The 12718-nt window shown below is 38.2% G+C and overlaps 1 protein-coding gene across 2 annotated transcripts in view; it reads left to right on the top strand.

Annotated features, from left to right (window-relative positions):
• DCTN4 (dynactin subunit 4) overlaps positions 1 to 12718 on the top strand; it is a 33559-nt gene that overhangs the window by 15189 nt on the left and 5652 nt on the right. The window contains exons 5-12 of one of the 2 annotated variants that reach the window (XM_059698918.1): positions 349 to 456; positions 2040 to 2060; positions 2813 to 2886; positions 3126 to 3238; positions 3540 to 3649; positions 6190 to 6263; positions 9528 to 9582; positions 10811 to 10918. In XM_059698918.1, the coding sequence (XP_059554901.1) occupies positions 349 to 456; positions 2040 to 2060; positions 2813 to 2886; positions 3126 to 3238; positions 3540 to 3649; positions 6190 to 6263; positions 9528 to 9582; positions 10811 to 10918 (663 nt within the window). The remainder of the gene's footprint in view (positions 1 to 348; positions 457 to 2039; positions 2061 to 2812; positions 2887 to 3125; positions 3239 to 3539; positions 3650 to 6189; positions 6264 to 9527; positions 9583 to 10810; positions 10919 to 12718) is intronic. The other variant, XM_059698919.1, reaches the window with a different exon arrangement.

Here is a 12718-nt window from a genome sequence, read left to right as displayed (position 1 = left end):
TTACATTCTTAGAAATAGATGGTCCTGTGGGCATGCAGAAAAAATAGGAGCATTTGTGAGAGGGAGTAAGTAATGAAGTAAAAGAACAGTGAAGAGAGAGCATGACATTTCCAAGCCTTTTCATTGCCCATTTCTTCCCGTTGTTTACCTTGAGGGTTCCATTTCAATTCCGAAATGGATCATGTAAAGAAGATAAATTCTCTTTGAAGAAAAGGGCAAACTTGCCACCTTAATAATTTTGTTTTCTCTGTTTATTATGTGTCTAGCAGTGTAGTTGATTAATTTTGTATGTTTCCTGTTAGCTTTTTCATGAAACAAAATACTGAGTCATTGATTGATTTGTTACAGATGAACAAACTGATTGAATATTACCAGCAGCTTGCTCAGAAAGAGAAGGTTGAACGAGATCGCAAGAAACTGGCACGGCGTAGAAACTATATGCCTTTGGCTTTTTCGGTGAGCACTTAGCACAAAAAGGAGTTAGCAGTTCATTGGTCAAGACCTCTGTGACATGAGAACTGTGACTCTTTCAGAAAGTTGCCATTGTCCCTAGATTGCTGAAGGATGGGTAACAGAAAGGTTATGCTTTTACCACATCATTAGTTCTCTGAGTTTTAAGGACATTTGTGTTTCTCCATCACTCCCCTTTCTCTTCTGATTATTCTCCAAAGAGGCTAGTGTTTAATTCTATAGGCACAGAACTGTAACAACTTTGGGATATTACAGAAACTCAGAAGTGGTAGATTTTATTCATATTCCCATATAACCCACCTTTGACATCCTCATAGTGGTGGTTTTCTGGCTCTAGTTGTAATTTGGGCGGCACTTCCCATATTTCTCCAGTATAAAAAAACACTGAGTTTTACACAGTGTACTTGTGTGGCTAAATAGATAATAATATATGCAAGTGTAATTTTTGATAGGAAGTATTTATGGAAGTCATTCTTTACTAGTTTGCATGCTACCCATCAGAAGAAAAAGATTAAGGTTTGGGGCTTTTATTATTGTCCCCAAGTTTTATTTGCTATCACAGAACAATTTGTTTTCTGTGTGTTTGCTTGGAGCCATGCAGGTTGGCATTTAATAAATACCATTTGTTGAATGGCAATGAATGATGTGTCAAGCACTGTGCTAGGCACTTTACACATATTATTTTATTTAATCATCATAATCTTGTGGAATAGATGGTATATTCCAGCCATGGGCAAACTACGGCCCGCGGGCCGGATGCGGCCCGTTTGAAATGAATAAAACTAAAAAAAAAAAAAGACCGTACCCTTTTATGTAATGATGTTTACTTTGAATTTATATTAGTTCACACAAACACTCCATGCATGCTTTTGTTCTGGCCCTCCGGTCCAGTTTAAGAACCCATTGTGACCCTCGAGTCAAAAAGTTTGCCCACCCCTGGTATATTCTCATTTTACAGTTGAGGAAGTGTGATCTGTATAGGTTAAGTAACTTGTCATACTGCTTTTGCCTGAGAATTCGTTAAGCTATCAAAATCCTACAAATTGGTAAGGTCTATATAAAAATATCTAGAATTTAATAAAGCATTAAAACTCACAAGGCAGTTCTAGTTGGTTTGGCTCAGCGGATTAGAGCATCAGCCTGCAGACTAAAGGGTCCCAGGTTCAATTCCAGTCAAGGGCACGTACCTCAGTTGCAGACTCAATCTCTAGTAGGGGCCGTGCAGGAGGCATCTGATTGATGATGTTCCTCTCTCATCAGTGTTTCTATCTCTCCCTCTCCCTTTCTCTCTGTCTTAAAAAAAAAAAAATCAATAAAAATAAAAAAAACTCACAAGGCTTTACATTTGCCAAAGACTTAATGAAATCTTAATGAGTTTTTCTGCATAGTCCAGTGGTACAAACAGCATATGCACCAGTGTATTTAGGAGAGGGATTTGAATTAAATGCATAATTCTTTCAACTTTCCCACATAACCTGCCTGCTATATGAGTTTGCTTCTATCTTATGCTGCAATTTTTTTTTTTTTTTTGTCTCTGTTGCAACCTGCTGCTATTTTGGGGCCTACAGCAACACACTATTCATGTAGTGGTAAGTTCTCTTTTATAATTCTTGCTAGCCCTGAAGAAGTTAGCAGATGATCACTGGTGTTCCAAGAAGACATTCATCAGGTGTCTTAGACACTCCACATAGCTCTGTTCTAAACCATCACTTAGATATTTAGATTACTAGTTTAAACAAAAATTCACATTTTGTTCAGTTTACTATGTTAATGTATTTTCAGTCTTCATGTTGGTACTTTAATTACCATTTTAAGAACTAGAGGCCTGGTGCACGAAATTTGCACTCGGGTGGAGGGTAGGGTCCCTCAGCCCAGCCTGTGCCCTCTCAGTCCAGGAGCCCTCAGGGGATGTCCGACTGACTGACAGACATCCTTAGCGCTGCCGCGGAGACTGGAGAGGCTCCTGCCACCGCTGCTGCACTCGCCAGCCATGAGCCCCTCTTCTGGCTAAGCGGTGCTCCCCCTGTGGGAGCGCACTGACCACCAGGGGGCCGCTCCTGCGTTGAGCATCTGCCCCCTGGTGGTCAGTACGCATCATAGCGACCGGTTGTTCTACCATTCAGTCAGTTTGCATATTAGCTTTTTATTATATAGGTTAAGATGATGTGGGGGCTACAAATTTCTCTCTTTAAAAGTAGCTTTCAAATTAGTTTGTTTTTGTTTGCTTGTTTTTTGCTTATTTCCCTGAGCTTCTCATGCTGTCCCACTCAAAATTCTTTCTTTTGATAAATAGGATGTTTAAAGGTGGAACTTCTAATAGGAATTTCTGAACTCTCTTTAGGACAAATATGGTCTTGGAACCAGGCTTCAGCGACCACGAGCTGGTGCAACCATCAGTACCCTGGCTGGACTTTCGTAAGTTTGGGCATTAAGTGCCTTTGAGGAGAAAAAGCAGGTATCAAAATGAATATTGAAGGAATGTGATTTTTAAATAAATAAATAACAGTTGCCAGTGGTGAAGAAGATTCTCATACTTATAAGAGACCTAAACAGAAAGAATATTCTATAATAGAGGAATACTTCAATTTTTGATATCATAGAATTTGAAGATAATCAGGTGGACCCTTGAGAAATTACTACTTTTCCTCTTTTAGCCTTAAAGAAGGAGAGGACCAGAAAGAGATAAAGATTGAGCCAGCTCAAGCTGTAGATGAAGTGGAACCTCTACCTGAAGACTATTATACAAGACCAGTCAATTTAACAGAGGGTAATTTTATACACGATTCTACTTGGTTTATATTTTACAACTTATTCTACTTTTGTTACTCTTATGCCTTGTGATTTGAGATTTTTAATAGCATAGTTGTTATAAGTAAAATGCATCATCGAAAAGAAAGTAGATATAATAGAAATAAACATTTGAAGGATTTTAAAATGTCCCATTCCTATATGGTAGTTTTTTGAAGAACACTATTCACAAAAGCAGTGTTGTTTTATGTAATTACTTTGTATAAGTCTGATATTGAGCAACTCCCTAAATTGAGGCTGGTTTCTGCCTTTCATGCTAGTAACCACCCTTCAGCAACGCCTCTTACAGCCTGACTTCCAGCCAGTCTGTGCTTCTCAGCTGTATCCTCGTCACAAACATCTTCTGATCAAAAGGTCTCTGCGCTGCCGGGTAAGTAGAGTTGCCATTTGTATCAGGGAAAAGCAAAAATAAAGTCAACGTGATTGGTGTCTGGACACTATAAACATCTCTGGAAGATAGTAAATATAGAGAATGTATAGGTGTCCAGGCACATTTTAAATACTTTCAACATAAATTCCATCCTTACAACTCTGTGAGGTGTAGGTACTATTGTTACCCTTGTTTTACAGATATGGTATCAGAAGGTTAAGTTCATAGTACTAACCCCTAAAAGATTAGTGAAAGAATATTTAGCTATTAGTTTAGTAGAGTGGAAACAAAGAGGACTGATAAAAAATAATCAATTTAAAATAAAGTAACAAAGAAGAAAAATCCAGGCTCTGGGAATCTATAGAAGAAGCAACGGAGTTTCTTCAATAAATAAATTGTAAAAGAAAGAAAACCACAGGAAGGAAACCTTTTATATCAGTCCTATCCAACAGAACTCCCTTTGATGATGAAAGTATTTTGTATCACACAGTCCAGCATGGTTGCCATTAGTCACATGTGGCTACTGAGCACTTGAAATGTGACAGTGCAGCTGAGGAACTGAATCTTTCATCTTAAATTCATTTAATTAACCACATGTGAATAGTGGCTACTGTTACCAAATAACACAGCATGAAATCAGAAGAGACCTAAGAGGCATATCAATCACATTGTGTAGACTTTATCTAATTCCTGATTTAAACAACAGAAAAAAAAGGGGACCAGAGAAGAAAGGAGAAGAATGAGGAAGGAAAGAAAATTTATGAAACCTTTGGGGAAATTTAAGCATTGTATTTTTTTATGCTATTAAAAGAATTGTTCATTTTTTTAGGGATAATAATAGTATTTTTATCCTCACCTGAGGATATGTTTATTGATTTGAGAGAGACAGGAAGGGGGGGGGTATCATTTTGATAACCCACTCTTCAGAGAAAACCCATAATGAAATGAAAAGAGACCATAGACTGAGAAAAGTAATTTGAAAAGTATATAATTAACAAAGGATTAATATCCAGAGTATGTAAAGAACTTTATCAAATCAGTAAGGAAATGGTATCTTAGTATAAAAATAACCAGTAGATACTAACATACAAGTCATGGCAGAGGAAATCCCAAAACCCAGTAAATAGGAAAGCTACTCAGACTTACACAGTAATCAGAAATGTACATTGAAACTACAGTGAGATACCACTTCATAAATTACCAGGTTGGCAGAAGTTAGCAGTTTGGCAGTATCTATCAAAATGACAAATGCACATACCTATTGATCCACTTTTAAGAAAGTATTCTACATAGACATTTACATGTGGAAAATGATTGATGTATAAGAATACTTATTGCAGAATACGTGTTTCTCTGATTTTGTAGAAGCAAAATCATAGAAACATCAATTTGGGTACAGTTAAAGAAGTAATAGGAATCGTTAAGTAGGATACAGAGGCACCTCTGTATGTGCTGGTGTGGAATTCTAAGACAGATTAAGTGTGGGGGGGGGAGGAAGGGGGGCGATCAAAGGGTAGAAGAATGGCCCTTGTATGTTATTGTGAAAAAGAAAGTTGATGTGTTCATATACTTTTATATGCATAGGCTATTTGTGAAAAAACATGAGAAACTGGTTGGCTCAGGGGAGAGGCACAGGGGGACAGGTAATGGGTATCTTTATAGTGTACCTTTTTTATATTGTTAAAACAGTTTTTTTAACCAAGTACATGTAGTACCCATTCAAGATATAAGTAAATAATTGTTACTGTATTTTAAAACATGATATCTGGAATCATAATACTTGCATTTAAATGCTCCAATTCTTACTAGCTCCGTGAAGTTGCACAGATTATGTATTTTTTCCTCTCCCCCATTTTCATCATCTATGAAATGGGGTCAATAATACACCTACCTCATAAGTTGATGTGATGTTTAAATGTACTTAAACCAAGAATGTATACCTTCTAGGCTAGTAGAGAGGAAATAAAAAGGACTAAAAAGTAATATAAAAGAAAATAAGAAAGAAGAAAAATCAACAAAATCTACATTGTTTAGCACATATAGTAAGTACTCATTATGTTAGTTTTATTACTTCAGTAGTTTGTATTGCAACAATGTAATTTTTGATAGTGTGGTTGCTATATCCAGAAGTTCAAAACATCTTTTGTATATGTTGGTTATCTGTAGCACACAGTATTTCAAAACATGTGGTTTTGCAGCAAAACACTAGTAAAACAAAACTCTAGTTCAGCGGTCGGCAAACTGCGGCTCGCGAGCCACATGCGGCTCTTTGGCCCCTTGAGTGTGGCTCTTCCACAAAATACTGACTTCTGCGCATGTGCCACGAAGTTTCAATCGCATTGTATGTGCGTGCCCACACGTGGTGTTTTGTGGTATTTTGTGGAAGAGCCACACTCAAGGGGCCAAAGAGCTGCATGTGGCTCGCGAGCCGCAGTTTGCCGACCACGGCTATAGTAAATGCTATCTTTCTAAACTTAGTAGCTCCCTGGATCAGCAGAATGTGTTCTTGTTTTCCTCTGATATATTTTTTACTTTTTTAGAAATGTGAACATAATTTAAGCAAGCCAGAATTTAATCCAACATCTATCAAATTTAAAATCCAGCTGGTTGCTGTGTGAGTATTTTGGGATGGGTATTTTTGGTTACTGTTTTAGGTTGTGTGGATTTTTTTTTTTTTTTTTTGCTTAAAAAAGAAAAGGAAAATGACATCAAAATAATCTTGTTCTGGTCCTGTTTATGTTTTGAATTATACACCATGAAGTTTAAGGCAAATCTATAGACAAGATCTAGGGTATGTTTGTATTCGTGACACAGTGATAGTGTGGTCTGGGGCATTGAGGTAGGTGGACTGTTGGGTAGAGAGTCACTCGTCATTCATTACAAATTACAAAGTACCAAAGTTTGGAAATGATCTTTTAAAAATTAAAGTAAAAAATAATAATAGCGTATAGTAGATTGAAGAGTACCCTGTAACAATGTTCATTTTATTTAACTATGTTCCAATGCTTCACTGAATATGATAAAAGTGACTAAGTTAGTGTTAACTTACTGGGACTTGTTAGTAGGAGGGAATTTTTGTGTATGAAAATCACTTGTCAAACAAGAAGAATATTTTGATAAATGAGAAAAATATTGTCTTGACTTTAGGGTGCGAGAGTCTGTCCTAGGGTAAGTAAGGCAGGAAACTCAGAAGCACTAAGGAAAAAATAGACAGCTTTGACCTTAGCAAAAAACAATAACATGAATTGTAAAAACAGAATCGACAAAAACAAAGTCTTGAGGCAGTAGAACAGGAAAGAGTATTTGCCACCCTAACTGGTTTGGCTCTGGATAGAGCGTTGGCCAGCGGACTGAAGGGTCCCGGGTTCAATTCTGGTCAAGGGCATGTACCTTGGTTGTGGGCTTAAGCCCCAGTAGGGGCACGCAGGAGGCAACTGATCAATGTTTCCATCTCATTGATGTTTCTCTCTACAAATGTTTGTTCCTCTATGTAAAAGCAATAAAGTATATGTTTTTTAAATTAAAAAGAAAAGAAAAGAGTATTTGCCATTCTTGACAAGTAAGTTTAATACCGTGGACTGCAGAATTCCTTACAAATTGGAAAGGATTTGAACAGGCAGCTCACAAAAGAGGAATTTGAATGGCCAATAAATACCAAATGGAAAGATGCTGAGACTTGTTAGAAAAACTTTAAAAAAATAAAAAGCATCTGGTGTTTCTGAGAATTTGGGTGAATATTTTCTCATATTGATGGCAGGCGTGTGATTTGCTAGTCTTTTCTGGAGAATGGTTTGGATTAGAAAGACGAAATTACACAGACTTTTAACCCAGCAGTACCATCTCAGGAATCTATTCTGTAGAAACAAAAGTACCAATATCTAAAGATACATTTATAAGGGTGTATATTATAACATTTTAATGACAAAAGCTTGAAATAATTTCATTGTCAAGCTGATTAGCCACTATCAAAGAAATAGTTGATTAAATTGAGATACACTGATGCTGTAGAATATTATGCAGCAATTAAAAAGTCAGTGCCAGTCAAAAGGTTGAGAAGTGCTGATCTGGTGAGTTAGGAGGAAAGGCACTAAAAGGGCCTTGTATGGGTTCTTTTATTTACTCTGTTTGTCTAAACTTATTTCCCTCGTCTGTGAAATGGGAATACCAGTCCTGCCTCCCTCTAAGGGTTGTGAGAAGAATCATTTGAGCTATTATGTTTGCAAATGCTTTATAAATGTAAATCACCATAAAATATGTTCTATTTTCCTAACTATTATTTAATACATGACTGGTTAGCAAGGAAGAAAACTATAAAAATGGTCCATGTAAAGTCTCTGCACACATCTTTCTTAATTAAGAATTACACACTTTACAGAAATCCTGAATGGCAGGATGTACCTAACATTAATTTCTTAAGCTTGCTTTGAGCAAAAATGCTTTTTTTCTGACATCATGGCAATATTTGCCTGGGAATCTTAATATATGTGCTCTGGCCACACCACACGTCACACCTGCTAAATCCAAATCCTTGGTAATGGGGCCCTTGGATTTATATTAAGTTACTCAGGTAGACCTGATGACCAGTGTGGAAAATATTTAATCTGAAGTTAAAATACCTTATTACCTCTATTTTAAGGTTCACTTCCCCATAACCACCCTCCCCCAATACACCCACATTTAGTGTCTGCAATAGATTTTGTCTTATGTTAATTATAGAGGCCCAGTGCATGACATTCGTGCACTTGGGGAGGGGGTCTCTCAGCCTGGCCTGCGCCCTTTCTCAGTCTGGGATCCCGAGGGATGTCCGCCTGCCGGCTTAGGCCTGCTCCACACAGACATCCCCCGATGGGTCCTTAGTGCTGCCACGGAGGCAAGAGAGGTTCCCACCACCACCACTGTGCTCACCAGCTGTGATCCTGGCTACTGGCTGAGTGGTGCTCCCCCTGTGGTCAGTGCACATCATAGTGACTGGTCATTCTGCCATTTGGTCAATTTGCATATCAGCCTTTTATTATATAGGAAGGATATGCACAGTTACTAACATTTATGAGTACTTTGTTCCAATCACTTTTGCATACATTATTTAATGTATTCTTCATGATAACCTCAAGGCATAGATACTATTGTTCTCCTCATTTTAAAATTGAGGAAACAAAGCAAAAGAGATAAATATCTTGTCCTGGCCTTTACAAAGAAATATTTTGGTATATAAATATTGAACTTGGATTTGAACCTGGACAGTTTGAGTCCAGAACAAACACATGTGAGTATAATTTTGTGGTCTTATTTTGAAAGGCAGCATAAGATAGTGGGTAAGAGCAAGGACCCTGGAGCTGGATTGCCTGGGTTTGAATCCTGGCCATTTATCAGCAGGTTCCTTCTTTTCCCAAGCCCAGCTGCTTCGTCTTTATAATGGGGGTAATAATAATGCCTATCACATGCAGTTGCAGTGAAGGGTACTGGAGTTCATATTTGAAAAGTACTTAAAAACTTACCTGGCACATAGTAAGTACTATATAAAAGTGTGTGCTAGTGTTTTTATACTCCTGCGATATGGTATTCAATCATTCTTGGATCCTATAATTAGCTTTTAGATTTATAGAAATGAACTAATAAATTCTCAAAAATATGTATCTTCCATGATACCCACACAACTATCGACTCTAAAGTAGAAGGATACATAAGATTTTAGAACTCATTACCAATTTGTTCTAATGTCTTAGGTTCTTACTATAGTGAAGATATGATTCTCTAAAATTCTTTTCATTTGACATGTTCTAATTAACATGAAGAAATCATATCTTTGCTGCACTATCTAAAAAAAGTAATTTTTTGAGACTCCGGTGACTATTAATGCATTTTTTTTATTCATTCACAGCAATTACATCCCAGAAGTGAGAATCATGTCGATTCCCAACCTTCGCTACATGAAGGTTAGTACTTTGCTTTATTAACAGGAAAAGAAAGAATTCCTTGATTGAAGATGTGTGCATGTGTGGGTAGGTGGCTGTGTATATTTGGCATCGATGCAGTGAGCAAGGGATAAAAGAGAAGAAAGTTTGGAATAATAAAGGGATTGAGATTTTAAAGTTCTTTAGCTGGGATTCTTAGCATCTCTGAATGTATGCAGAAGGAGCAGTGTGCACATATAGAGAGATGGGAATGGGTGGGGAAAGAAAGACGTTGAACCCCACCGGCGTCTTTAGCTCTTTTCCATCATCTCGTGTGCGTATGCAGCCGATAACAGGAAGCATCTAGATTTCTTCTGTACCACAGGCCCTCTCTACGTGGAGGGCCTTTCTATGCCCTGTCCTCCCCCTACACCGAATTGTGGAACATTCTGCAGCAGCCTCTTTGCTTTTTCTTTTTTTAAATATGTTTTTATTGATTTCAGAGAGGAAGGGAGAGGGGGAGAGAGAGAGAAACGTCATTGATGAGAGAATCATTGATCAGCTGCCTCCTGCATACTCCCTACTGGGGCTTGAGCCTGCAACCCCAGCCTGTGCCCTCGGCTGGAATCGAACCTGGGACCCTTCAGTCCACAGGCCAACACTCTATCCACTGAGCCACACCGGCTGGGTCTACAGCAGCCTCTTTAGTTCTTCCCCTTCATGGCGCCCATGAAGCCATTCATAAAGTCCCTGTTCATTTAAACTTTTTTTGCTAATCTCAGAGTACATACAGGTAAACTCTGGTTCAAAAAATCTTAAACATCTTACAGTCTTGATGTGCCATTTTTTTCGGTTATTATATCTGATGAGCCTATGGCTCCCATATTTTATTTATGAGGGCTTCCTTCCTTTTAGTCCTTCAGTGGAGGACTGGGTGGAGCAAGAGTTGTAAACTTTAAATAATCACTTAGATTATATACATTTCTTAGGCTTTCTGGATCTAGTAACTTGCCCTTTCTATGGGATCCGTCCCATTTCTTCAGTGAAATAGCAACTCTAGAGAGTATATGGCCTAACATATAAATAATAGAGTAGGAATGAGGGAGCACTTGGAGAATGCAGTGATGGAGAGGTATAGGTGGGTGTTATTTCTGAGAACTGATTGGGGAAGACAGGTGATGATTTGGGGAAATACTTGGTATAGCAGCTAAGAAAGTGGACCTAGGTGGCAGTAGTGGAACACGTCTGAGATGCTTTTCCTATTTCACAGGAGAGCCAGGTTCTCCTGACTCTTACGAATCCAGTGGAGAACCTCACCCATGTGACACTGCTGGAGTGCGATGAAGGGGACCCTGATAATACCAACAGCACTGCTAAGGTGGGAGCATTTTGCCTTATTCTGACCCTGATTTTTCCTGGAGTGACCTCATTTGACCTGGCTTAAAGGACTCTGTGCTGTCTCTCATTTCTACATCCAAGTAGTCATCAGTTCTTTTGATTCTACCTCCGAAGGTTTTACTTTCTCTGCAGACACACTGCCACTGCCCTGTTTGAAAGATTCGTCACTTCTTACCTGGACTGTAGTAATTTCCTAACTGACCTCACTGTTTTCAGTCCACCCCCACTTCCATTCTAGTCCACCTTCTGTCTTGTCACCAGGATGATCTTTCTAAAATCTAATTTTGATCATGACATGCTGATTACTTGCTATTCCTCTGACTCTGAGATGAAATTCAAATTCCTTGACATAGCAGAAGAGCTCCTTAATGTCCTCACCTCTCTGTTCTTCAGATGGTTTTCCGCCAGATCCCCAAATCTAACATTCTCCAAATCATACATATTATTGGTTGAGATCCAGGCAGACCCAATGGGTTGTGAACTGTCCCACTGGAGAATTGCATATGCTATTTGTTTTATCTAGAATGCCTCTCCTGCCCCACTCTCCTGGCATACATGCCCATACCACTCTTTCAGTGTAATGAATGCTTATTCTGCAAGACTCATAGGAAATAGTACCTCCTTTAAAGCTGGTATGCCTCCTCTATATGCATTCTGCCTATATAGAGGATACATAGCACTAACTAAATATTAAATAGTTGATTTTGACTTTCATTGTTAGGTGAATGAATGAAATATGGCCTTTCTCCATTTCGCTATTTGGTGATTCATCTAGTACTTGATATTTTAGATCAAGACCTTTCTCTATAGGCCATCTATTACTGACTCATAATTCAACGTGATATTTATTAATAGAGATTGGTAGAAAGGATACCTATGTCTGTACTTAGCTGTTATTCAAATAATACTTCTTAGTAGAGAATGTCTTTATCCTATCCCTTTTTTTCTTCCTTGCGCTTTATGCATGAGGGCTTTCTTCCTTTTAGTCCTTAAGTGGAGGACTTACTATTTCACTTATTAGCATTACTTCCAAAGAGAGATGACACACCTCTCTCCTTGTTTCTTTTTATTTTTGTTAAATAACACTAAGCTGTTCCAGTAATGGTAGAAACAGAAATAACTGCCTGATGCCTATACCCAGCTTGTGAATTTGCTGTATTTCTCTCTCTTTACATCCCTCAGCCACATTTGTATCCATAATTAGAAATGTAGTTGACTATCTGTTAACCTCTGACATAGCAAAGTTGAAGCCTAGTTACAACAGGAGGATAAGTCTGAAGAATGCTTGTTTTCCATGACCATAAACATACCCAGCATCCCCGTTTCAGAAAATACTATGTTGCAACCCGTGTTTCTCCTTTATGTATTTCTTAAAAAAAAAAAAAAAAAAAAAAAGCCCTAGCTGTTTTGGTTCAGTGGATAGAGCATCAGACTGTGGACTAAAGGGTCCCAGGTTCAATTTTGGTCAAGGACACATGCCCGGGTTGCAGGCTCCATCTCCAGAAGGGGGCATGCAGGAGGCAGCCAATCAATGATTCTCATCATTGAAGTTTCTATCTCTCTCTCCCTCTCCCTTCCTCTCTGAAATCAATTAAAAAAAAGAAAAAAAGATGAACTGTTTCGCATACACCACAAAGTTTGAAGACTAATGTAGCAAAGACCCATGTACTTCCATCCCCTTAAGTAATAGAATATTAAAGACACAATTAAAACCCCTACGTCCTTCCCACTTGAATTTCCCAATGCAGCCACAGTGAAGTAAGCACTCCCTTGGCTTTAT

This window comes from Myotis daubentonii, chromosome 5 (assembly GCF_963259705.1).
Source record: "Myotis daubentonii chromosome 5, mMyoDau2.1, whole genome shotgun sequence".
Classification (NCBI taxonomy): domain Eukaryota; kingdom Metazoa; phylum Chordata; class Mammalia; order Chiroptera; family Vespertilionidae; genus Myotis; species Myotis daubentonii.
The sequence above is the reverse complement of the archived record's forward strand: the minus strand, read 5'-3'. Positions and strand labels throughout refer to the sequence as shown.